Source organism: Amyelois transitella, chromosome 6 (assembly GCF_032362555.1).
Source record: "Amyelois transitella isolate CPQ chromosome 6, ilAmyTran1.1, whole genome shotgun sequence".
NCBI lineage: Eukaryota > Metazoa > Arthropoda > Insecta > Lepidoptera > Pyralidae > Amyelois > Amyelois transitella.
In genome coordinates this window covers 7,208,525-7,235,742 of record NC_083509.1, presented here as the reverse complement: position 1 = coordinate 7,235,742, position 27,218 = coordinate 7,208,525, and the positions used below count along the sequence as shown (strand labels likewise).

Genomic DNA, 27,218 nt, shown 5'->3' with positions numbered 1-27,218 from the left:
GCCGTGGCCGACTGAGCGCTGGGCGGGCGCCCCCTGCCGCGCACGCCCCGCGCCCAATGCCTTAAATTCTTCGCATACCGGCCCGCACACTCTTAAGAGCCTATTAGATATATTTAAATAGTGTCATTTTTTATACTACTTTATCGCAAGTTTAAAAAGAAACATAAAACTTTTTGTGCCTGAGTGACACTTAAAAAAAGTGAGAAGATACAAATTACTCGTATCTGTATTCCTTCATTAGATTACATGACACACGTATACCAGGTTATTAGCAAACGTACTTATTAACTTTGGAGTGCGGTTCTACAAACTCAAATCATATTTCGTAGAGTAATTTGCTGTTAACATGAAAAGAGTAAGGTTGATGGTTTGTTTAAAAACGTAAAGTATGACAGGCCCTTTAGCGCCGTTAAGTATTTATCGGAGAAAACGCGTTGAAAGACGTAGACGTACATTGGCGGCTTCTTGGATTAGCGGCTGCGATGTATAGATGTATCCTCATATCTAATTGCTGCCTTTGTTTCTTTTGCGTCAACATATACGTAAGATAAACAAGTAAAAAAAATAACAGCCTAGGGAAATCCCTAAGGGACAAACATTATTTTTGAACTCAGTAATATTATCTTTCATTTGTATTGTAACAAAATACAACAAATATAGATAACTTTCACTTTTATCAACAAAATTTTGGAATTGTATCTACTAAGTGGAATTTTACAAACCCACTAGCTGTTTACCCGCGACTCTACTCTCATTGAAGAGTTTATATAGGTAAACTTTTATTTCCTTTTTAGGGCGTGGGTACCGATATACCGATTATTCCTCGTAGAAGGTTAAAAATGTCAATCAAAATCCGTTCACTGTTCAGGAGTGAAAGCTCATCAGGGAAATAGTGAATCAGGCCATTAGGTTTAGGAATTTATTTTGAAAAACCAAACTAACAAAAAGAAAACAACTTTTCTGTTAATACTGTCAGAATTGGAAGTTCAAAGTATCCATTAGCTGTCTTACGAGGCCGTGGGTGATGTTTTTTACAAGCAACACCTTCAACCTACTATACTAATACTGCCGATTCCCTTAGTTATGACTGAGAATCGTATGTTTACGCGTATGCTCACCGTATGTTAGGTGAGGATAATCTATATTCTTTACATTTTATTTCTATTAACCATACATTCTACTCAGTTAATGATGAAGAAAGTAAACCATTTGTAAAGTAAACTTTTAAGAGTGGGTGTAGATCGTCCTAAAACTGTTTAATTGCTGGTGTTGAAGTTTGTAATCTAAACCGCCTTAAACGTGATTTACATCATCTCCAGCAGACGTCTAAGGCTTAAGGTGGCTTCTGAAGCAAGAAATCATCATTCTTATCGGGCGGTCAGATGATTTAAGACTTGTCTATGAGCCAATCAAACAAGAAACAATAATGAATACCTCCGGGCATTATAAAGCGAATGCCGCCAACCTCTAAACTACCGGATTAATTCAATTCAGTTATACAGGTTTTAGGCTGCAACAGCTTGTGGTGATACAACTCGTACCTTGGATTATGGGAATAAATTCGTACCTTGGATTATGGGAATAAATTCGTACCTTGGATTATGGGAATCCCGAATTCAAACAATTAACTAGGTATATTATTTTTTATTAATAAGATCCTTCCGAAAAACGAACAAGAGAAAGAGCTACCAATGCAATGTATTTAAATGCTTAATGTATTCTACTCGAGGTCGTTTATAAACGTTCTTATTTCCATCTTCATTTTGTAACTCCTGTGAACGAACTTTATTTAACACGCGATAAAACTTAATCTTTATGGTCTCATTCACGGCTTTATCTAGTATTCAACGATCCTAGTTCGCCAGTTACAATGACGGTGATGCCAACTTTGAAGGCAACTTGATGAAGTACCTACATACACTACCTGCAAATCACATTTAATATTTAATGGGAAGCGCTCTGCAAACTTCATCAACTTCTAACAAGTGTAGGTTCCATGTTAAGTCCTTATTGTTTGAAACTTCTTTAAAATTCACGTGTTCATTCCGAACTTATAACGGTGAAAGGTAAAGAATTTGTTTTATAAATTTAGATTATATTTAGAAGAGTGAATGCGGGGTAGAAGGTGAATGGAGCGTTGCATGCCTTTATGAACAGTCAGAAGTTGTCCAAAAAGGCTCGCCTGGCGGTGCATGTGGGCGTGTTGGTCCCAACTCTTATGTATAGAAGTGAAAGTTGGGTGTAGCAGTTGAAGCACGAAAGTAGAAAAAACGCGGTGGAAATGAGAGCGCTTAGGAGTATAGTCTGCGTGTGTGTGTAAAATTAAGTGACTAGATAAAAAACAGCGTCATAGGGAATGTTGCGATGTGAAAGAGATATAGGAAAATGCTAAGATGGTTCCTCATATCGAGAGCATGAATGAAAGCAGGTTGACTAAGCAAATATACATAGAGTGTGTGAACGGCTGTTTAAGCGGGAAGCCTAGGCGAATATACCTTGATCAAATCGGAGTGGTAAAAGATCAGGTCAAGAGTACTAGAAACTAGCCAAACTAGAAAGACTATGCAGGGATCATGGCAAGTGATTAGATGTAGTCTCTGTATTCCACCGGGAGAGAGCCGTGATTTATGTATGTATGTAAGATGATTTTCATCTGTATGTCTGTTTAAACCGTTTTGATAATAATTTTGGAAAAAAATTGTTTACGAAAATTTATTGTGTTTCTGAAGTATCGAATTTCTGGAAAAGAATAATAAATGAAGGTAGTACGATCTCTAATATTATTAATCACTTAGGTTGAAACTCTGCGCGTTGTCGGAGGGTCCGATAGCAATTTTAATTTTACGCATAATTTTACTGCTCATTAGCAAGTTAAATCATTTTAAGAGAAGGGTTTTGTTGAAATAGAAATAAAAAAAGCGATTCCATATAAAAATGCAATATGAAATGTTTCCGAGTTTTCTTTCTCGATATTGAATGATCAGCAGAAAATGGTCACGGTTGTATAGAGTCCGTAATTTCATAAGATTTACGTTTTCGTAAATTTAAAATACGTATATAAAATAATATCAGAACTAATCAGTATAGTTTATTAACATTTATATTTGAATCCGTGTCTTTATTGGATTCATTAATACGCTTTTATACCTAAGGTTTAATAAAGTACGGGTAAAAAAGGTTGTATCGCCCGGCAAACTGATTTTACGCGAGACGATTAAAGGGTTACTATACACTGATACTAAGCACCCAGAACTGCAAAAATACTCTTAACTTTGGAATAAAATTAATTGCAAATAATAAGATTACAGTGAAGCGTAAGATCTTTTACAATTTGTTTGTAGTAAATTTATCTAAACACCGTATTTACTAATAGACTTGTTTTCTCTTTTCAGTAAGATTTCAAGGGGCTCAGTATAAGCTCGCCTTTATTACGTAGCTAATGCAATATACACAGAGGTGTACCTGCGGATATAAATGAGGGTAACTTACGAAACAGATAAATATTTCCGTAGCGGGGACCTTAGGGAACCTCGACCTAATATAGGTCGTATTACAGTGTTAAGAATATCCGGCACAAAAGCTTTATATTATTGTAACTAGTCTTATCACTTCAGTTTAAGCTTCTAAATCCTAGAGATCCCAGGCACGAACCATTGTCTATTTGCCATATATATTAGACATAAATAGTCACGTTTTTATCCTTAGTAGTGTATAGAGAACCTCAGGTAACTCAACAAAGTCTGCGTCAAACTTTTTATTAAATAATGATTGAACATCAGCAGGCCATATAGGCCGTGGACTAGCAACCTGTCACAATTTGAATTTAAAAAATCCATCATTAAGCCATAGAGCTGACCTTTCAGTATTTGCGCTCAAATATAACAACAGTAATATAATTGAAACCTTAATATTACTCGTATTTCAAATAATAAATACTTAGCTGAATTTGCGGCAATAACGTCTTCTTTGTATTTCAAATTTGTTTTTCGATAACCAAATGTTTACAAACACTTACCTGAAAAGAAAATTGTTGATTAGTTACAAAGTAATTCTTCGGCGTTTGCAAAATAAAAGACCTTAACTCTGAAAGGTAGTCTAATTTTTTTGCGGAGATCAGATAGGAGTGTAAAAACGCTCCGTGTATAGACCTTACTTACGCAATCGAGGAGCAGAACCCAGACTGCTGTCCAAAAAGGTGAGGATGTAACCGGGATTGACGCCAGGAGAATGAAGAGTACCAGTATATAAAAAGAAAATAAAACTGAGACTACACTTGTATCACTGCATTCACCAAATTCAAAAAACGAAATCCCTGACTTCGCTGCAATTTGACATATATACAAAACAACTGGTAACCGAAAAGAAGCGAGAAGCCATTTTTATTAGCCAAACATAAATGTAACCTTAAAATAGTTTTACCTTAACTAGAATAATAAATGCGAAAGTTTTCCTATTGTTTAAGGCAAAGGTCTTAAAAAATTTTTTTGAGTAACAGCTAGTATTTTATATTTCAGAGAAATCGTCAAGAAAGAAGCGATATGGGATATAAAATTCAATATGACATCATTGGAGCAGTGCTGAAAGAAACGTGATGCCGGATTTAAGCATGCATTATACATCACACTCTTCGTGTGAGGATAAGGATGGCAACACGATGGAAAGCAGTCTCCATCTATTTTGAATATCGAGCTTATCGTGCACTCTCTGAATACATTACGTCACTATCGACTTAAACGCTTATTGCTACTGACTTAAAAAAGAGAAGATCAATATGATGCTAGAAGATTATATAATGGATAAAGTGACAGTTTTCTCGAATAACATAAAACAAAAATCAATTCAGAAATTTGTAAAATCATCATTTTAAAAGTCAATTATCTTTAAAAAGTGTTAACATGGGATCATTTTTCTTTATGTTTTATTATAATTCTCAGACCTGTACAAGTATGTTATATTTTTTGGCGTACTGTTACACAGGCTTGAGTCTTTAACAGACGCCAGTCTCCACCAATATTTTGTACATTTTTTGTAATTTTTCTGTGCCTACGGAGACGAAATAAAAAATAAATACTTTTTTTACTTACTGTACAGTCCGACTGGGGTCGAAAAATACTCAGTCGATATAAATTTAGCCAGGTTACAATCTCAAGTAAATGCGGCAAGTGGAAATCCATAGTCTGCCTACGCCAATAAGAGACAGGCGTGATGGTATGTGTACATACATACATACATAAAATCACGCCTCTTTCCCGGAGGGGTAGGCAGAGACTACCTCTTTATGGTATGTGCGTATGTACATGTTCAAGATATTCTATATAGCTTAATTATATAGGTATCATTATAGGTTCATTTTATTTTTATACGGACTGTGGTCCTTTCAATTTGTTCCTTTCAGATTCCGATCTGTTACTTCTACATAACAATACCATTATCGTATTCTACTCTTTTGCTCGAGATTTTTCTCCCTTAGGCATTTTAGTAATGATGACTGATGTCTGTCTGACCCAATCTTACCAGCAAAATAATGATTTTACTGGGTTAGTTATTTGTGAAATTTCCTAATTTATCTCTTTCTTATCTTAGTTTATATTATGAAAGACAAAGAATTTGCGTAGCTTCATACTTTTTAATATTAGCTTCAAATTAAATCATATTGTCCTCCAAATCTAATAATGATGCGCTTCAAGCTAACTGCGGGAAATGAGTAAATAAGGCATGCAATTGTATTCCATTTTGTAATGGAATGACTCAAGAAATTAATCAGTGCAGACTTATTTGCAGAGCAAGCAAAGTAAGCTTTGCAAAGTGTTTAATAAGTAATTGAAGAGAATTTTTAACCGTAGCGGAGATAATAGAAATTTGCAATTAAAACTTAATCATTTCTAACTTTAAGATCTTGACTTTGAAAATATTTCGAAGAAGTTGTTTGCGATGTTTCTCTTTATATGTACTTTACGTAATAATAAATTAATTGTTGGGAAAGTGCTCTTCAACCATTATATTTATAGCTCTATTGATATACCGTGGAATAACAGTGTAAGTGTGCAGTGTGCGTCATAGCAAGGCAAGGAGAGTGCATTTGATGACGTCACAGGCTCCGCGTCTAATGCAAAGCGGACAACTCACTTTTCTCGTGCGACGTCACTCGGGAAACGAACGCGATATCCCAGTTTGGGGTCAATGGCCAATCTATAAAATAGAAAGATTTAAGGTCAAATGATGATGCACTTCAATTAAAGTGCATCTCCATGCAGACCCAACTGATTTATTTTCATTTAATTTCTCATTTTGTGTGCATGCTTTGACGTTCAATCAATAGTCATTACTTATCTACTTCTGCCAAAAAATAGCTGAAAGTTATTCGGGGGTGAATGATGAAATGTTTTCGAGTAGCCTAGGTCCATACATTATTAGTAATAACAATTCTAAAGACATACCCATCGTCTCCAATCTGCTGGGGCGCAACGGCATCCTCTGCTGGTTCAGACTCATGGTCCACACCATTGCACTCTTCCACCACTACTTGAGGGACCTCCGTCATCCCTTCGACCCACTAAACCTCGATAACGAATTGGTCGACCAGCCCTAATAGCGAAGGCACCGTAGACTGACATATTTCGCCCTTGGTAAAAGATTACAAGCACTATTATTAAATTAAGCGAGTAACCTGTACACAACATAAAGCATAAGCATGCGCCGTCGACAGCAAACAGGTCACGAACGCATGCTTAGGGCTTCGCTGAATAATCCCTTTAAAAGTATAAGTTGCCTCACTGTAGAATGAAGTAAATAGTGTCATACTAACCTATTATAATGTACATACATACATACATAAAATCACGCCTCTTTCCCGGAGGGGTAGGCAGAGACTACCTCTTTCCACTTGCCACGATCTCTGCATACTTCCTACGCTTCATCCACATTCATAACACTCTTCATACAAGCTCGGCGGTTTCGAGTACTTTTGACCTGACCCTTTACCAGGACGTCCTTAATTTGATCAAGATACGTTCGTCTAGGTCTTCCCACTCCGACCTTTCCCTCCACACTCTCCTTGTATATCTGCTTAGTCAACCTGCTTTCATTCATCCTCTCCACATGACCGAACCATCTTAACATACCCTTTTCTATTCCTGTAACTACATCTTTCACCTCACAACATTCCCTTATCACGCTGTTCCTTATCCTGTCACTCAATTTCACACCCATCATACTCCTTAACGCTCTCATATATAATGTAACTAATAATTTTCCCACTATTTCTTAATATTGTATTACATTTTAAAGTTTCAGAGACATGATCAGTAAATTATTCTAATCTTTCTCTTATCAACATCCTCTTGATGTTTATCTTGGTTTCGCAACTGTCCGCCTTCTTCAGAATTTGGGATGTACTTCTTGATATTGCTTTTTTTTCTACTTGCCTCTTACGACCTACTTATATGAATTTTAGCCTACAGTCTTGAAAAGACTGTAAGCCCAGGTTCAGCTGTTCGGCTTAAGGTAGGTAATTGAGTTACAAATAGTGACAATAAAATTAATGGTTAAATAACACAGTGAAGTCATATGTACAAAACCTTACTATAGCTACTTTCTACCTACTCAACTCATTGAAAGAGATTGTATGATATGCCATTGCCTCAGATACACGGCTGAAAGCACTCCAGCGAGTCTCGCATGTGATTGATAATTATCTTGATAAGTCTCATCTGCCAGCGGCGGAAAGAACCAAAATAAAGAGACTTCAGAAATGGCACCGAAAAATCTATTAATTGTGCCATAAAAGCGCAAAAGGCATGATGAGGCAATTCATGGCATAGAAGGAATAATATGGAAAACCGTGTCGATTAGGCGCAAATTAAGTATTGTGTACCTGCATTATTCCATTTAAAATATCGTCATAATACTAAAATCTTTGAATGATAATCAATTCTCGTCGCTCAATGATGTGATACTCGGATCTGAAGTATCGAAGTAAATTTGTTTCGGTTCACAGAAGTGTAAACATTGAACAGCAGAACAAATCCGTAGATTGCGTATTCGGATGTAAAGTGATTGTGTAATAAACAAACATTGTGCAGCACAACCATGGGTATGTTTTTGGTACACAATGTTCAAAACTTTATTTTTTTTACGAATGAGATTTTGAATATTGCTTATTTTGATTGTTTTTTCAATGTATTAAACTACTTTTCTGTATCGTACGAGTTTTATATTATTCTGTTTCAAAAAGAAGACAATCTTATTTTGGCCAGTAAAAGACAAAGGCAACATAGTTTCGGCACTTGTAAATCGTATATCATAACTCTGATCTGATCTGCTAAATAAAAATAGTTAGTCGGTGTTTTCGCTTTACTGCATTCTCCCCTTTTACAACGTTTTTTTATTTTGTGGTCGACAAGTAATTTTAGGCCATTTAATTATTTATAATTAATTAGATTATCTTATATTAAATATGACACCATCGCAAACACCTCAAGCTTTGTTTTGAGCTTCAGTAAACACGTCTTCCGGTATTTATTCTATCATTGCAAACCTCTATTCCGAATTCCAAAAACAATAACCACTGACAACTACCTTCCATGGTTTCATTTACATTTTCATTTGGATACGCAAACAATAAAATAAGCTATCCCAACAATTTAAATTAGAAACTTAAAGGCTTAAAGGCAATTTCCGAAAAGAAGATCGTACTTTGTAGTACCAATAGAGCAAACAACGATCACTAATGGCCCTTTAACTCGTGTTAAGGTGCAAATTCATTGCTACGCTCGGGACCTGCATGTACTACCACAATCGTAATTTTACACAAAGCGACACAAGTCTGACCTCCGCAACCCTTCCACTTTAACCATATATTTTTTAAATTATTTTATTTCTTTTTACAAACGGTATATTTTGTCACTAACGTAACGTAACGTGTGTTTAAAATTTGCTTTAGCCTTCTGATTTGTTTGCTATTTGATGCAACTCAAACCAGTTGGCTACCTTACCCGTATTAGATCATGATTCCATATCTAGTTGCCTTAATATGCAAGGTAACTTCAGAATGTTTTTCTCTTACCGTAAATAAAACAAATGTAAATGTACGTAACTAAAAAAGAGTTAATTGTCACATGAGTGCGTTAAGATTTGAACCTGTGCATCACGCTTTCTATTCACCATTTTTCCACCGATGGCCTAAAACCTAATATAATATATGCATATTTTTCTTTACTTGGTAAACAAAACAATATTAATTCTAAGTACGTCTATAATAATGGAATTGCAATCTTTTTATTCGAGACGTAACAGAGGGAATGTCCGCCGGCGGCGCAGTCCTGTTCCATCCCATCACTCCCCAGGGGGACGTACAGTAAATAAAATAAGCTGTTTAATCAATCTGATCGGACGGTTGTCCGCAAACTTCTAATAGATTGCGATCGACCGGCTGCACTTACCGTAATGACATCATAAATGTTACCTGCAGTATCCATCAAACTACACGACCGTTTACTTTAAAATAAGTATTGAAATCATCAATATACTCGTATATGCACACCGACAATTCTATGCTAGTGTTAGCGGCTTCTTTTCCAGTGCAGATGAAAAAGTCAATCAAGGGAAAGGCTAATAAACTAGGTAAGGATTCTTTTTAGGTGATGGACTAGCAACTTGTGCCACTAACCACTGTTGACTCTGTCTACCCCATATGGGTAAAAATGTGATATATTTACGCTTGTATTACACTTTCAACGCTATAGCTACTAAAACTGTACTATTAAGAACATTACAATTGTAAGTGGAGTCTTAATTTGCGACCGTTTTGAAATTTTAGTTGTCAATAAGGTTCAAAAGGTTAATATTATTCGCATATACCCTTAAATCACTCATAGGAGGCGTCCTTGGAGATTGCTTTAAGCTTGCATGAGTTATGTACATACCTTTTGAAGGCTTCCCGATTGGGGATTTCGTGATGGATTTATGTTCCAGTATCGATAATACATGTGCTGAGATTTTGTTACTTTTGTTATTGAGATGTACATCAGGAAATAAATCTCATAGGCATTCACAGATTATACAGAAATAGAACGCAACATTCATTTTGAGTTTTCTTTTTAATTTTCACCAATGTCGCACCATCATATTTTCTCCTTGACAAACTATTTGTAGGTTTATAAAGCAAGTAAGTATATATTTTCTGACGAGCATAGAAGCTGGTAGGTTAATGATATTGATAAATATAGTATTCACTACACACTACAACTGTTCATTTGTAAACACAACTATATTAAAAATATTGTCTAGAAAGTCAGACCTCTTTGACCAGTAAACTTATAACTTAAAATAGGATGATGTAGAGGAAGTTCCTTACTTAGTTTACTCTAAATGTCTTGTAACAAAAGAAAGTACAATCTGTGCATGTTGCATGTCTATAACAATAGCAGTGAGCATTTATCAAAATTCAATCTAGCTAAATTACCTGATAAAACGGGTAGGTAGTGCACATCTGTACAAACCACAGGTACAAACCGTTCAGAGCAACAATCACCAATGCAATTCCAGGATCTCGCACAAAGCCGTCTAACGTAATGTATACCTTAGAGGAACGTCCCAGCCTTGTGCATTAAGCCTCTAGGAATACCAGTATATAGGAGAGAATTTATAACGCTACTTTGCTTCTAAGAAATATCAATGATATGAATTTCCTGGAAAAAAAATTACTGTTTTCAAGGATTTATACTTTGATTTTCTTTTTTCTAAGGAAATAGACACATCCATTTATTTAAGCTGTAAAAGCATTGATCTTATATGCCTTAGGTTCCCCTGCAAAGGTTGCAGAGGTTAGATGTGAGTCTCTTCGAGTAACCTATAACTTACCTTATTCAGGATTATAGCCAAAAGATGCCAAGAGTTTACTATATGATATACCAAACATTACTATATGCTATAACTTAAATCTTACGTAAAAACTTATACCAACGTGTCCACGTTAGATATCAGTACTAAGTTCTGATATCAGCTTATGGGCTCATCAAGGGATAAGAGTGTGTTCCACCCTGAAATCTTTCACATTACAAAACGAGTCGAACTTAAATACCTTAATCAATATAAGGGAAAGATAAAACAAAGCCCAAAGACAATTTTCGAATTGATATCATCCATCTTTGCGCCTTTATGGGAAGAGTTCGGGGTCTTGAATAAGTCAAGAATTAACCCCCGAAATGACTTCAACCAGACTGATCATTCCCAGCGTGAACAAGGTGAAAATGCTTCATCCCTAAATCGCCTTCTACAAAATCCACGGGACAATGATTCTTTATTAAAATACCCACACAGCTAACAAATAAGTATAAAATACCAACTACAACTAAACATAATTGGCTTAATTTGAAATTCTAGGTGAGCAACATTTGGAATACACAACTAAGTAGTTTGTAAATTGGCGCCCAAATGTGCGTTGGCTCGATACTCGACTCCGGTGCGGTTCTCTAAATACTCACGCAATTAAATATTAAGCTGACCCCAACTCCTCGAATTAATGAGAGCGTAACTCTAGAGTTTCGAGAACTTTGCGGTCGGTCCAATACGTAAACAAGTATGTTACATGCTGAAAATAACCTTTTAGTATATAATGAATACTATAGGTACAGAATAATTGTATTTAAGTTAATTATTCGAAACATTGTTTTTTACTCGTATGATGATGATGAAAGGAGATAATCAATAACTTGATATTAAATATAGAAAGGAATTATTTGAGAATTTGTCCCGAAGTTATCATTAAATAAAACGATTGATTGATACTTAACTGTAAGTTTGCAATACAAACCCAAACATGAACTGATAAGACATAAAAAAACGAGTAATACGCGTTATGTCAAGTGATTCTGTACCTAATTACATTCCTAATAAATTAAGGTCGCATTCCTGCCTTATGCCAACCTTCTTAAGGTTAATATAGACAGATATCCATGTTTTTATTTGATTGATAGTAATGGAAATTTTAATGTATTTTCTAGTTAATTTAATTATTTACGGTTCTTTTTTTAAATTCAAGTGCATTTGACCTCGATCTCTGATGGTAATAAGACATAATTAAATAAATGCTTTTTTTAAACAGTGACGATTAAAAGTAAGTAATATTTGATTTTTTAATATACGTTTACGACCTCCCTTAGCGACCTCTATATGAATAGCCTTCCATGATTTTATTCACTATTTTTACAAAGAATACATTAATTACAACAGAACACAAAAGGTTATTCTACTAAAAAATCTAATTTACACCCAAGTGTATGAACAAAGCTTAATAATATCATTCTAACTGCGACCTTAGCTACTCTATTGTTAAAAATTTAAACAATAACTTTATTCGGTCACGAATAGATCTTATTAGTAAGAGGTGCAATTTCCATACATTTTGCTTAGTTTATTCAGAGCTTTAAAAAGGGGTTGGGTAACTTTCAATCTGATAACACACATATTTTTTCTTATAAGTTATTAATCAGCAATAAAGTATTTAAACGTTTTGGCGTGTTTTTTTATACAATTTATTTGTCAGAAAAAGTTCGTTTCATATCATGCCCTGGCCGGGATTCGAACCCGAGACCTACTGTGTCACTGATAACTGGCCACAGAGGCCGATCACTATAGACCACTATAATGCTACCCCGGTAGTACAATATTTTTCTGTCAGTTTCATAACGCCTATCTAACAAACTTTGATTTTCAAAGATAACAAACAAATAACATCATTATTCTTGTGTCTGAACTTTGGAATGAAATGTGCAAGTTTTAAATTTAATTTATATCAAGTAAACACCTACATTCATGTTTATAAATAAAACTTTTCTAAATCTATCTCCTTTGAAGTACAAAATACAGCCTGTGTTCTTCAAATGTCTACACAATTTATTAAGAGACAACAATCTCAACTCGTTCAATTACTCGAGGCGACCAATTAGGCTTATCGTTCATTCAAATTTTCTGAGTTGACGAAGTTCAAAATAGCAGTAATTTTGACGGCCGCTCAAAGTGGAAACCCGGCAACAAAAGAATAAGAGAATGGAAATAGTGCTACTTCACTTTCGTAAGACAGCGGTCTATGAAATCAAAATAAACCGAAGATGAGTTTCAGAAGTTTAGATAAAATACAGTTAAATTCATACTATACGCCGTCCTGGTGTTAGTCTTGGTAGCTTCTTCGCTTCTCTAGGAAGAAGCCCCGGGTGCGCCTTTTAGACCATGATCCCAGTTTGGATAAGTCAGGTTTACACATAAAGCGACTCTCATCGGGCCTTTGCAAAAAAATATTGGATTATCATATAATCCAATAATGGTTTTTTTGCAGTATTTTAGCCATTTTTTGTAGTAATTTAGCCTAGAAAAAACTTCATAATCTTCGAGTAAACAAAATCTGGTGATTTTATTCGATATTGATTACACATTCGCAGTTTCATTATTTTAGATCTCAGTAAACTAACGTTGATGACGGCGCACTGGCCGAATTGCCTTATTGTCCAAGTTTGTGGTTTTAGGCCAAACCTCGTATTATGCTAGTTTACATTAATTGCCACCCTATACATATATGTATGTATGTACTCCTTCTCTTCTGTAGATACTTCGATGGAAACATTACTGATCTGAAACATCTCAAGTTTCTCAACAACGCTAAATCATTATACATACATGTAGATTAGATATTTTTGCCATGCCAAATAGTTGTTTTAGCATATACCACTACCAGTGACTGAACGGGGAATCTAATTTACGGGCGGCCTCCCGGGTCTTTACTGGGGAGAGTGAGGGACTCCTAGCATCTAGTATGTCAGCCTACCAGCCTACCCACTAAAGCCCTTCTTGCCATTTGAGGGCATCAAAGGAACGTATGGCATTCCATTACGATGCCTTCTGGACCTAAGGAAGCGCTACCTCAGGTAAAAACTAGTAACGTGGTAAATAAATAACAGACAAAAATTTACAGATCCAACTTGGTTACATAATTTAAGTACCTTTCTAATGCCAGGGACTCTAACCTTTAGATTTAATTTTCTCACCAGTTGATTCAATTTTGCTGCCGGCATTGTTTCCGTTTAGGGATAAGTTTGTTTGCGGGCGAAGCTACCAATAAATCTACTAAGTATACATTTTATTTTAATATTTATGGAATACCGGCAACCCTTCGGCTTCGCACAAGGATTAAAATTCGTATACAACTTTCCGAGATTATCGCATAAGTTCATACAAACTGTGTTTACCTACTTTATTATATGTAGTGATTCAATGTGGCTACCATGCTGATCTGATAACAAAAAAAAATAAAGTGCTTTACTTCACTCGTGTAATGTTATTAAGGTTTATTAACTTATAAACTTGGGGTTCTTCTTTTGGAACTCTAGCAACTTATTTTAATTTCTCAATGATATTGTTAAGCGATCAAGTCAAACATGATCTTAGGGACTTATAGTTATTGGCTCTGTCAACCGCTTATGGATAGTGAAGTTTTACCTGTACGGTACTACCTGCAACTTTAAATGAAATGAAAGGTCTCGGGTTCGAATCCCTGTGGCCAGTTAATGACTCTTTGATCATGAAGGTCAGACGGCAGTCACTCTACAGATTACCGTATCTTTTCCAGTCCTGAATTGTAGGCTTAGTCAACCCCGTTCCTTCCTTTGGCGGGCGCAACTAATTTATATTTGTTTTATTTTTTCAAAAACTACATCAATAGGTATCACCAACAAAACGAACACAAATTTTCAAATGTTTTCAATTCGATTGATCCATATACATATATATTTTCCGCAAAATTAATGTAATTTCAAGTTACGCTAGATTTTCGACTAGAGCTTACGGCTGACATCAAGACACCTCGCAACCGCTTTCAATTCAACATACCTAAGAAGTTAAAAATACTTAGCTCGTCAAGACTACATCTTATTTTTCTTAAAAAAGACTTGAACCTTAATTAAAGTTGACTTTATTTTTAAGACCGACACAATATGTACTTATTTATTATTTAGGTCTATTTTATCGAGTTTTCATTCTACAATGTTTACAACACTATTTGCTAATAAGTAGTCATGCACTTAATCATAAATGATTTATTTTTAATGGCCTAAAAGAAATCGTAGCTAGATGCGTCAGTTAACCGAGTAAAAAGCTTTAAACCGTCATAAAAGAACCGAGCTTTGCTAACAAATGAAGTAACTGAAAATAGAAAGCAATTTACGGAATACAAAGTAAAATACCTTAATAGAAAACCGTAAAAGGCTAAATTTATAAATCTTCTTGAGAATCATTCTAGTAAAAAGTAAGGGGGGTTTACCTGCAAGGGGGCGGGTGGCGCATCGCGAGCGGTGTGCACTGACCGAGCAAGATCTAGTTAGCGCAGGGTTAGCAAAAGAAAAACGCTAAGTATATTATGAGCAGAGACTTTAAGATAGAAAGAAGATTAGCATAAAAATGAATTGCTTTTTAACTTTCAAGTTATAAAATAAAATTCAACTATTCTTATACTAAGAAATGCTTTAAAAATGTATGCTTTTTAATAAGTGCGTAGGCAAAGTTTATTTAGGTACTTCTATTGAACTTAATGAGCCAATGTGTTTTCTGATATGTCTTCATCTACTAACTATGTAATATTCCGCTATTTAAACAGCCTGCCTGTCATCAGGTCATCCCGGGTTATGATATTAGGACATAGGGGACAGGAAAATAGGTGTTCCATTATTTGTCAATGTGTCGCCACACTCCAAGAGGTATCCACAAATTATGTTATCTATATACCTGGGAAGAAATATCCAATTCAATTCTTACAACCCTTCGCAACAAAATTAATTTGTTTCATTAAATAAAAAAAAAATATGTGGCCCACTTTGTTTAATTCATTATGAAAAGGGGCTTCAGCTGCTGAAGTACCGTAAAAATAAACGTTATAAATATTGTATAATAGTACCTATTCAGAGCATCGTATCAATATTGAAAATTACCTATCATGTTAGGAGTACCTTTTAGTCCGTTTATTGAATCATTTTTTCGCTTCAGCTGACTTTAATTTGACTTTTGTTCTGAAAAACAAATTGAAGTGAAAAACTTCTACCCAGTTTTTTTATTAAGTAGTATTGAACAGTAGCTGTAGCAACCACGAATACAATAAGTAAGAATAAAATCCGGCATTAATAGGTAATTCCGATCTCTATGACAGCAACCCTGTTTATCAAACTACATTCTCTAATAATGATTATGGCCTGAAACTAACTAATTTAATGCACATCCATAGACATACATAGGTATGTGACTGCATGATCTGAGCTATCAACTTTAAGTAGGTAAGTAGTTTTTAAAAATCGTTTGTAACTTGCATGCTTGCTTTTGGACATAGCGTGCCTTATAATGAAATTACGTTGATATCAACTTAATTTTAACAGAAATGCTTTAAAATTAAACTTATTGCTTATACTTAGATACCGTAATTTTTGTATCTTAACTTATTATTTTTCTTAGAACATTCTTTTGATTAACTTTTTCTTTATTCATTGTTATTTACCAATATGAACCTTCAGTAACTTTAGTAACATGAAAATTCAGAACGATATTCAATATACCTATTACTTACAGAAAACTCACAGTTGAAATTCCAGGCGTAATTGTTCTACAGGAAGTGTAAAGGAACAATTTGACATGATCTCCCAAATATCCTACAGAAATCGTTTACAAATATGAGATATCGTTATACACGTATGGAACTGCGGGCATGATTATTGATAAACAGTATTCCCAATGTCATTACGAAATACATCATAAATAAAAATATTTTTAATTATATGTATAAAAAAACACGAAATGAGCCAAAAAATATATAATCCTGTAATATGTAGCGTTAAGTTCAAAATACTGTACTAGGACCGTTTTGAATTTATGAGCCACAAATGGATATAAAATGTTTCTGCCATCCAAATAAAATATTACTTAAAGTGAGAATGATTTATTACGAAATGGCATACAGAAAATATGTTACACAGGTAATATTCAAAAATAACCTCCATTTTTTTTAACATAACGTACTCTTGCAAAATAAGGACGGCGAGACCAATATAATCTTAACTTTATGTACTACTTTAAGTTTAAACTTGATACCTACTTGACTTTTCATTTACTAGAGATTCAGACCTATAGGTAGGTAACTGGTGAAACTAGGAAGTGTGAGAAAAATATTTATATAATTTGCAGGCTAAATTATTCATTCATGACCACAATCACATTAAATCATCCTGACATTTTTTACAGTTGCGCCCTGCTGATCATAAAGCTGGAGAGCGAGAAGCGACTGCCATCTGACCTGTAAAACCCCTAACCGGAGGAAACAGAACAGATCGGCGTGAAGATACACATCAGTGGTATAAATTTGGGGGTATCTCGTCTCTCCTCGATGTTTCCATAAAAGTTGATCAGAAAAGGGTACAGTGGTGGGATTCGCACCCGATCTCGCTTGCTCAATCAAAACCTCTTGTATTCGAATTTTCGATTGTTATACTGTTTTCATGTGTACACATAAGTAAGTCAAATAAAATTGTCATACACAAGAGTGAATTCCAAGTGCTGGCTGCGTGCCATGCGGGCAGTGGCCACCTGACCGCTATCTCCAACAATCATTAAGTAGGTGAATGCTAATATCACTCAATCATCACACCTACATAAATATCTATTTTCAGGCTTCTGATTACTGTACATATTAGGTTGCCATAATCTCAAATCAAATGATAGAATCAGTACACAAAACAATATTTTTTTATTTTTGTCTATTTTCCCCGGGATATTTTCTTTGACCAACACTAATTAATTTTAGCGACAATTACTACTTTCAACTTTTGCAAGACAATTAGTTAATTAGAAGGATATCGATTAAGATTAATTTTATTTAAGCGATTTAGTTTTTAGCCATTACCTTCGTGTACGTAATGCTTACTTATTGACAAATACCAAAGGGCCCGTCCCTTAATATATTGTTATCGCTAGATATTTTTTGACACTAATCAGCAACTCTAATATTTTTGTCTGATTGTGGGAATGTGTTATCTAGGCTATCACTGCGAATTGGTTGATGCAGATAATACCACATCAACTTTACCAAAAGTGCGTTAGTGCGTATCTCGTGAATAATTCTGCAATATATACCCAACCATTGCGAATTGCTTTTTTTTCACACACGCTTTAATATTGTACATCAATTATAGATTCGTGTGATTCTAAACGCATATGAGTTTATACTTTCCAATAACCTTCACATGATGTTCGAAGTCTATGTTCAAATTATTTAGATTCCTTCATTTATAAGGTTTGTCCTTATTTCAATATCGGATATACGAAAATGATTTGTTATGAAATTAAAATATATCTTATCTTCAGCATAATTCAATAAGTAAGTAATCTTTTAGTCACCAATATAATAACAGAGTGACTATCAATAATTTTGGCTTACGATTATAGCCACAGATTGCAAGCAAATTTTTCATTAAAGAAATTAGATAATCTCGTCATATAAATAGTATGATCGATAATTTTATAATGGCACAGTCCGCTGCGACGGTTTACTGGAATTTTGAAATTCTTTGCCGTTGTAAAAATGGTCCGTTTAGTGTTGGTGCTTGCCGCTGTGGTGGCAGCAGTGACACCTTTTCCTTCAGAGATCCCGGAGCCTGGAGAACTAGCTCTGGTATTCAATGAAGATGATTTCGAAGACTATCTCGACGCCTGGCTGGAACTAGAAGAGCCTAAATGGGCAAATGTTTCCAAGGCTGAACCTAGAAGTGGTAAGTAGAAAATAAGGAAGATCGAAGTTTAATTTTCATCTGCAATACAGTCATGAATCAGGGGTAAGCTAGACATGTAAAATAATTGTTTAAAAAAAAATTTGTTTAATTGTGATTTCAAAACGTTATCTGAACAGATAAATGTTTTCCTGTGAGGCATCCATTTAAGTACTTAAATAATGCTTTGAAGATGGCTTCACAGATTTGAAAAAGAAGTTACTTCAGTTCTCTGCCAATTCCTTTTTACTAAATTTATTTATTTATAGACATATTTACCAAAATTTTGCGTTAATAAGTTGTTTACGTAAAATGTATTACCTATCTACTTAAATACAATCGCTTCTAGTACCTATAATCGGATTTCGAGCAAAATCCAAATTGATCGATTCGTAGATAACTGCATCGTATAAAATAAATCACTGATATAAATTACTATACAGGATGTACGATCAGGGTGAACGGCGACCTGGGTCAGCCTCAGCCCGTGTACTTGCACAACAACGACTACATAGTGCCGACCGGCAACAGCGGCCTTATCCACCTGCAGACCGGGGAACAAGTGCGGGTTGTCTGCACAGGATCAGGACGCACCATCCAGCATCCTAACATCGCCTCTACTGTATCTGCTGGGGTAGGTATAAAGATCGTTTACATCGAGTAGACAGAGCCATCAATCTCGAAAAGATTGCAAGACCACGTCCAGCTGTACCAAAATTGGCCATGTAACAAGGAGACAAACATGCGGAATAGACATTGGTACATTCTGTTAATACTTCCACGTCATATTGTTTACGTCAAATTTACGTAGCTCATCGCAAAAGTCTACGTATTAACTGACTTTGAAGTGGTCGTTAGGTTTTAATGGTATGAGATTGCATATCAATACTTATAGTTAGGTCTGCTTAGACTTTTTTTAAACACTTTTCAGACAGCAACTTGCGTAAGAGACAATTTGGTATCGGGCGCAGGATGGCTGAATGGCAATGGCGCTTTTGGTGGACTGATATGCTCAGGTCATTCCTTCCATGATGCAGAAGGCACCAGCTCAAGATGTTATAATAATAACTTGGTCATAAGGTAAAGTATTTCAGCTAACTGAGTAGTAATTTCGTATGTTAGTAAACTGGTAGAGAAAGACTGATTATTACAAGCATAGATATTAGGTATAGTGTATTGTATCGTTCATAGTATTTTGGTCAAAATCGTAAAAAAATTATTAAATTGTAGTGCTCTACCACAAACCCTTCCATAATAACCTATTGTGGAAATTATACTTATAATGACTTTGAAATTACTTAGATGTAACAAGAAAATGATCATTTAAAATTTATAGTATTAAAGAACAGTCAAATTGAACTAATTGTTACATTCCTTTCTAGAGTAGGATTCATCGCCGAAAATGTCTTCTACCCTCTGTACTGGTCATGCTTTGATCAAAGCCGACTGGAAGTACTATATGTGTGGTATGAGCAAAACCCACAGAATGCCGTTCATCAAACTGGAGTGGATAGACCAAGTTGGATAGGTATGTACTTAAATTAAATTCCTAAAAAATATAGCAAAAGTTTCTCATGCATTAATTATCTGACCTTATTTAGTTTTTTGGAAACATTTGGCTGTTATTTGCCATTTATTTGATAGAAGAAGTAGTTTCTCGTTTCATAAGGTGTTTTGGACGGTAAACGAGCTGATATGTTCATTTATTTTAATGTATTAATTATATTGATCTGCCATTTTTCCAGCCGGTTCCTTTTACCCGGGTGTGGCCGTCAACACTTTGTACACACAAGTTCAACAGAAAGCGACCATCGCCAGCCTTGTCGGCCAAGAATTAGCCGACAAATACATAACTAGCACCCAGTTCCTTTCCCGCGGTCATCTCGCTGCTAAAACCGACTATATCTTCGCTACTGGTCAACGCGCTACCTTTTATTTCATCAATGCTGCTCCGCAATTCCAGCCTTTTAATGCTGGTAACTGGAACTGGCTCGAACAAGTAAGTGATTAGTTACTCTACTAAGTTTAGTCCATCCATTAAAATATTTGGTGCTCTTTATTGTGAAACCACGACAAGCTCTGTTCTACTATGACTGTCGTAGCGCGTACCCTACGAGTTAAAATTGGTATTACAGATATAACTCGATGATCTACTTGCAAAATGTAATGTGCGGAACAAAACTAGAATAATTGACCAAGCAAGCGAACTGAGTGTGGTGTACCAATTTACTTGAGGCGAAAATGCTTTTTTTGTATGTAGGTAACTATGTTTGTAACGCATACATTTTCGACTGGTCTGATTTTGTTGTAACTATAAGGTATGTTGGTTAGTTCTGTCAATAAAATTTTGAAGTTCACAGGGGAAAAAAATCGAATACAAGTAAGTGCTCGTGATGTCTTAGTTCGGGGCGAACAACTAGAAATAGATCTAAATGCATATAATCCGTAAACACTACAGCCTACTACAAAATCTCTCAAAACTCAAAACGAAAATAATGAAAAATAAAATAAATTAAAAATTGCAGGCAGAAAAAAGTTAACAATATTTTTTTACCAGAATCTTCGTGCACGTATTGGAGCAGCCGGCTATCACACCACTATCTACACGGGGACCTTCGGCGTGAGCCAGCTACGCGACCAGAACAACCGACTGGTGGAAATCTACCTTCATCGGGATGCTAATAACAACCCACAACTTCCGGTTCCATTGTACTACTATAAGGTAAGATAATTTGTTTTATCAAATCTACAATTATACCTAGTATTAGTGTTCAACTTAATGATCTTGGTCCTACACGCGAAGAATTGGAATTTAAATGAATTTCGGCGCTCATAAAATGAGAAGAACTTCGAAAGAAACTCGAATCGAACACTAACAATAACTGCAAGTTAATACAAAATTTTACTTCCTACTATATTTTGTACATACAATACCTAAATTCAGATGCCGTGTAGTGTTAATAGAATAGGAACACTTTTCTTTTATAAAGATGTCGTAAAAGGTGACTTAGGAAATAGGCCCATTCATCCAGTGCAGCTTTTACCATGATCCAATATGAGTTAGATGCTCCTGTAAAGGTTGCGGAGGTCAAACGGGAGTAGCTTTGCGTAAAATCCTGACTGTGAGGACGTAACAAGGATCAACGACAGGAGGAAGAAGACTAATGTAACACCAGTACAAGCCCTATTTTTTATTAGGTAATACCTAACAGTTAAATTAACTTTTGTAGGTTGTGTACGACGCGTCTCGCCGTCTCGGTACGGCTTTCGTCAGCATCAACAACCCTTACTACACTGAAGCCGAGGTCCGTGCCCTCACTTTCTGCACGGATCGTTGTCGCAACAACAATGCGTTCAACTGGTTAAACTGGCAACCGGACCGCATTGACCTCGGCTACTCTTTCTGCTGCAGTGTGGCGGAATTCAGGAATGTAGTGCCGCATCTGCCAGCCTTCGACGTTATTGGTCTTTTGACATAATAATTGTCGCCTATTTGGGGACGATTGTGGGAGTAAATATATTCAAGGCAGGCTAATAAATCATGAAAACTGATGTTCATTTATTTATCCTTCACTTCAAACTTAACAAGCCACATACTATTCCTTTACCACTATCATCGTATATACTACTATTATATCTGAACTTATTTATGTCCAAACAAGCAAGCAAGCTACATATTTTACGAGTACAAATAAGCTGGTACCAATTTAATTGAGTACATATATATGTACGGCATGGAACCAAGAAGGGAATATCCTTTCATTCTAAAAAAAAATAGGTCTGTTTGTATGAAAAAAAGAGGTATCAAAGGCGTTTTATTATAGTTAAGTACAATGTCAAGTATTTGTTGCGACATCTCTACGCCATAAATCACAACAGCCAATCACGCGACGTTATCAACGAAGAGTCTAAATCGCGCAAGCTAAGATTTCACGGATTGGGGCACAACTACCTACTACTTCCGACAAAAGATCGTTGAAGCCGCGGTTCACCAGGCATAACACCAAGCCTGGCGGAAGATCTTCCCTTTGGTGGCGGTCGAGCCCGAATCATGTCTGCATATTAAGAACAGGTGGTATAACGTTATTATTTGGGCTCCGCGTTGTTTATAGTTGATCGAAGGGCTCCGCGCAAAAAAAAAAAAGGACAGGATTAATTCCGTCTCTAAAGGTATATAATCTCGGCATCATCTCCGAGGAGTAAAACTGTAAAAGCTCGAGGTTACCTGCTATCTAGTAGTTTAGTTTGACAATTGACATATGACAATAGTGTTGCCGATCGATAATGTATCGATAGTTGAGTAAATACTTCAGTATCGATGATATCGACTGTAATGCAATACTCAGCAGCAATCGTATCGAAATCAATAATATCGAAAGTACTTTCGATATTGAGCTTCAATACTGTCGATAGTATCAATAGTATTATTGAGTGTCAATAGTATCGATTATCGTTACTATCGTCGATAGTATCGGTACTTTTGATAGTATTGTAGTTTATCAATACTTTTATTCCAAAGTGAGCTATCGCTAGGGTAGATGATTTTCAAGGTCAACTATCAATAGTAAAAGTATCGATAGTTTGGCAACACTACATGACAGCCAAATGAGATGTCATTACTAAGTCATCTGCCACTTTTGAAACAAAATGTCAGACATCGTGTCAAATTAGTAAATAGTGTCCTGAAAAATCAAAAAACAATATTTGTTAGCTAAAACATAAACACAATATTTGTTTGCCGTGTGGTTCCCGGCTCCAGTAGAAAAAAGAATAGGAACACTCCATCTCTTTCCCATGGATGTCGTAAAAGGCGACTAAGGGGTAGGCTTATAAATTTGGGATTCTTCTTTTAGGCGATGGGCTAGCAACCTGTCACTATTTGAATCTCAATTCCATCTTAAAGCCAAACAGCTAAACGTGGCCTGTTAGTCTTTACAAGACTGTTGGCTCTGTCTACCCCGCAAGGGATATAGACGTGATTATATGTATGTATGTATGTATGTTGTTAGCTAAAGAGTACCTACCTATGTCAGGCATTATTCACGAATATTGACAAGACATGTCTTATAAACCCTCTCTCTATATTTGACGTTAACCACTGAGTAAAATAAAAAGAAAAGATAAGACATAGTACAAAGTGAATCCGTAAATACTTTCTAAGATAACGAGAAATGTCATCGAAAACAAAGGATTTTTTTATGATAAATTATTTATTGAAATTAGATCAGATGATCAAACATTCAAAATATCGACATTCAGTACTTTCTCTTTATATGTCTGAATAAATTTTGGTTATCGATATTGTCATTCTCGTTAAGTCTACGCCCTACCTATTTGATAATGATATTTGTTTGTATTGTATCAAACAAAATTTGTCACAGTCGTACGTTGACTGAAGTGTTTTATTTATAAATTTAATTTTATGTAGTTTTACGATATATTCAGTTTTTGAATAGGTATCTAATCAATTTTATTATTGTAATCGTTGAACGTGGAATGGAAATAATGGCGGAAGAACCAAAGTTAGTGAATGAAGATCATTTGAAACAGCTAAAGGAAAGGATGAGTTTGATAGTGAGTGCAGATCCAGAACAGTTCCATAACGAGTTTTCACTACGAAGATATCTCAGGGCATTCAAAACTGTTGACCAAGCATTTCAGGTAGGCAACATAAAAACGACCATATGTTACTTGGTCAGTAACTATTGATTTTCCTTGATGACAGTGTTGATAATGATTACGATAATATATATATAACTCAGTGTTCCTTGCTTGGATCGATGGCATTTATTCATTATCTCGTGATGTAAGTTGGCTGAGATTAAATTCTTGTATCATGATAAGAAATCCGCCAGAATATAGTTATTTTGTATTGACAATATGTACAAGATCAACAAATATAAAATTAATAGTTAAGGCTGTGAGCAGGTATGTACTCTAAACTGATATAATAATTAATTCCGTTCCTAAAAAATGTGTTCCAATTTTTGTAGGCTATTTTGAAAACAAACAAGTGGCGTGTTGAATATGGAGTGTCCGAGCTACACAATGACAAAGAGCTAATAGAGAAGTATGCAGATAAAGCAAGAGTATTAAGACACAGAGACATAATTGGCCGGCCCATCATCTACATTCCTGCTAAAAATCACAGCTCTAGTGATAGAAATATTGATGAACTTACAAAATTTATTGTTTATTGTTTGGTAAGTATCAGACATAATTAGGTAAATATTTGTAAAATGTAACTAGGAATTTACTTGCTTGTACCAAGCATTGGTTTATTTAGCAGAATGCAAATACATAGGCTTGGAAAATGCTGTCTTCTGTGCTCCATTAAAATGTGAATCACACCTACCATAAGCTTCCCTCTTGCCCAAAGACATTCTCAACTTAATAGCAAAACTATCTATATCAGCAATTTTGGTATAGTTGAAAAAGAAAACTAATATGGTGAACTTTATTTCCAGGAAGATGCCAGCAAGAGATGTTTTGAGGAAGTAGTTGACAATTTGTGCATTGTGTTTGATTTAAATAAATTCACTCTTTCTTGCATGGACTACCAAGTCCTGAAAAATCTTATTTGGCTCCTCAGCAGGCATTATCCAGAAAGGCTTGGTGTTTGTCTTATCATCAATGCTCCAACTTTTTTCTCTGGATGCTGGGCTGTGATAAAAGGATGGTATGTGTGATGTCATTATATGTTAGATATTTCCAGAAATCCCTTTTGTGCTTTGTTAAACTTCTTAGTCCTAACAATATGTCACTAATGATTAGGCACATTAAGTTCCTAATTGTCTTTAAATTATTTAGCTGAAGATTATTGTGGACACAACAAATAAACTTTGTTGTGTTAACCTTTTTTGGTATTTGTACAGTGTATCAATTAATACTCCACAATAATCACCTATTCATCACTCAATTATTAGGCAATTAACAAAACCATATCAAATTGTTATTACCATCTATCATCCAATATGCTTCTTTAGTTTCGAGTTATGATTGCGTATGAAGCAAATAAAATATGTGAGGATTGTATAAAGATGTAGTTTCTGCATATCCGTCTGAGAAAGTGGTACGTTTTGTGTATATTTGCATCTTAACCAGATTAAAATCATTACATTTCAGGTTAGATGAAAATACAGCTGGTAAAGTTACCTTCGTTAATTCTGAAATGGATCTATGCCAGTACTTGATACCGGACATCCTGCCAACGGACATGTAAATAATTTAAAAAAATAATGTATTTATTTATTATTAAGGACTAAACTTTTAATGTAAATGTAACTACGTATGAAACATTATTTAGGGAACAGTTTTATTGCTGTGGTTAGTCAGAATAAACTATGCTTTACATAACATTTACTCAAGAGTTACACAGCTGAACAAAATCTGCTATTATATTATTGGAACTTCAAAAACTTTATAAACAGGTTGATAATTTATTTGTAAATATCCATCAACCCTTAACAAGGAATTTTTTTAAATATTTGGAATTTTATTAATTCTCCTACTTGATAACTTTCTATAAGTAGCCCTTTAAAGAACTGTCATATGAAAGTGCTTAATTTTTGTAAATGACATTTATTTTAAAAATGTATAATACTGTTGGCTCTTTCTACCCCACAAGGTATATAGACGTTATTATATGTAAGTATAAGACTATGTTAGCACAGTTATATATTATAACTTAAATAACTTCTACTCGACTATAACTCGAACTCGTCTATACTAACTTTTTTGCCATAAATGCAACATTTAATTTTGAGATTATTATTTTAGTCAAAATAGGTATTTTTTATGTAGGAAAAAAAATTATGAGTTTAATAAAAATATACGTAGGTAAGCATGTTTAAAATTGGTCATTCCAGCAGCCAACATTCCACTGATTTTATTAAGATGACTAAAGCAGATTATAAAATGGTTCAACCAAACTAGTTGACAGTTTTTCATCTGTTACCGAAAATATTTTGTTTATTTTTAGATTAATGACTATTTAAACTGCTTTAAGCCATGGATTCTACCAAAATGTATACCTTTGTACCTGTTGAATATTTAATGATTAAACCTTATTACACAGGGTATATCTTAATGTTTAGGTAAGTAAATTTTGTTCTACAGTTTATTATTAAATTTAAGTTTACGCATCTTAATATAGATTGCATTGCATTGCATTTTCATTCCTTACTTAGTACCTAGTCTGTTTTATTAACAATGTGTTCATCTGCAAAAGTTGTTCTGATTTAACTCTTAACAGAGTAAATACATATTGCATAGATAATATATTATTTAATTAAAATGTAAACATATGTAGTATATAAGAAAATATATAACAATAGATGTTATGCAGCAATTTTTATCTTTTTTATTTGCAACCCATTTTAGGATATCAGCTGTAAAAAATTCAATTAGAACTACCTGAAATATCCA

General features: G+C 34.8%; 2 protein-coding genes across 2 annotated transcripts; both read left to right on the top strand.

Annotated features, from left to right (window-relative positions):
• The first annotated feature begins 18,533 nt into the window (after positions 1-18,533).
• LOC106131381 (uncharacterized) lies at positions 18,534-22,343 on the top strand. The gene is made up of 7 exons (XM_013330480.2): positions 18,534-18,794; positions 19,235-19,425; positions 19,723-19,871; positions 20,174-20,319; positions 20,537-20,790; positions 21,349-21,513; positions 22,022-22,343. Exons 1-7 carry the CDS (start codon positions 18,608-18,610, stop codon positions 22,268-22,270), a joined length of 1,341 nt encoding a protein of 446 aa, XP_013185934.2. The 5' UTR covers positions 18,534-18,607; the 3' UTR covers positions 22,271-22,343.
• A 1,772-nt stretch (positions 22,344-24,115) lies between these two features.
• Positions 24,116-27,141, top strand: LOC106131393 (uncharacterized). The gene is made up of 4 exons (XM_013330504.2): positions 24,116-24,452; positions 24,785-24,994; positions 25,259-25,470; positions 25,917-27,141. The coding sequence occupies exons 1-4, from the start codon at positions 24,288-24,290 to the stop codon at positions 26,011-26,013; spliced, it is 684 nt and encodes a 227-aa protein (XP_013185958.1). The 5' UTR covers positions 24,116-24,287; the 3' UTR covers positions 26,014-27,141.
• The last annotated feature ends 77 nt before the right edge of the window (positions 27,142-27,218 follow it).

Bases quoted from the DNA above. Each gene is read 5' to 3' on its own strand.
- LOC106131381 (XM_013330480.2), top strand. From the start codon at position 18,608: ATGGTCCGTTTAGTGTTGGTGCTTGCCGCTGTGGTGGCAGCAGTGACA. The intron at 20,791-21,348 runs GTAAGTGATTAG...TTTTTTTACCAG, and splicing joins ACTGGAACTGGCTCGAACAA to AATCTTCGTGCACGTATTGG. The intron at 21,514-22,021 runs GTAAGATAATTT...TAACTTTTGTAG, and splicing joins TTCCATTGTACTACTATAAG to GTTGTGTACGACGCGTCTCG.
- LOC106131393 (XM_013330504.2), top strand. From the start codon at position 24,288: ATGGAAATAATGGCGGAAGAACCAAAGTTAGTGAATGAAGATCATTTG. The intron at 24,453-24,784 runs GTAGGCAACATA...CAATTTTTGTAG, and splicing joins CTGTTGACCAAGCATTTCAG to GCTATTTTGAAAACAAACAA. The intron at 25,471-25,916 runs GTATGTGTGATG...ATTACATTTCAG, and splicing joins TGGGCTGTGATAAAAGGATG to GTTAGATGAAAATACAGCTG.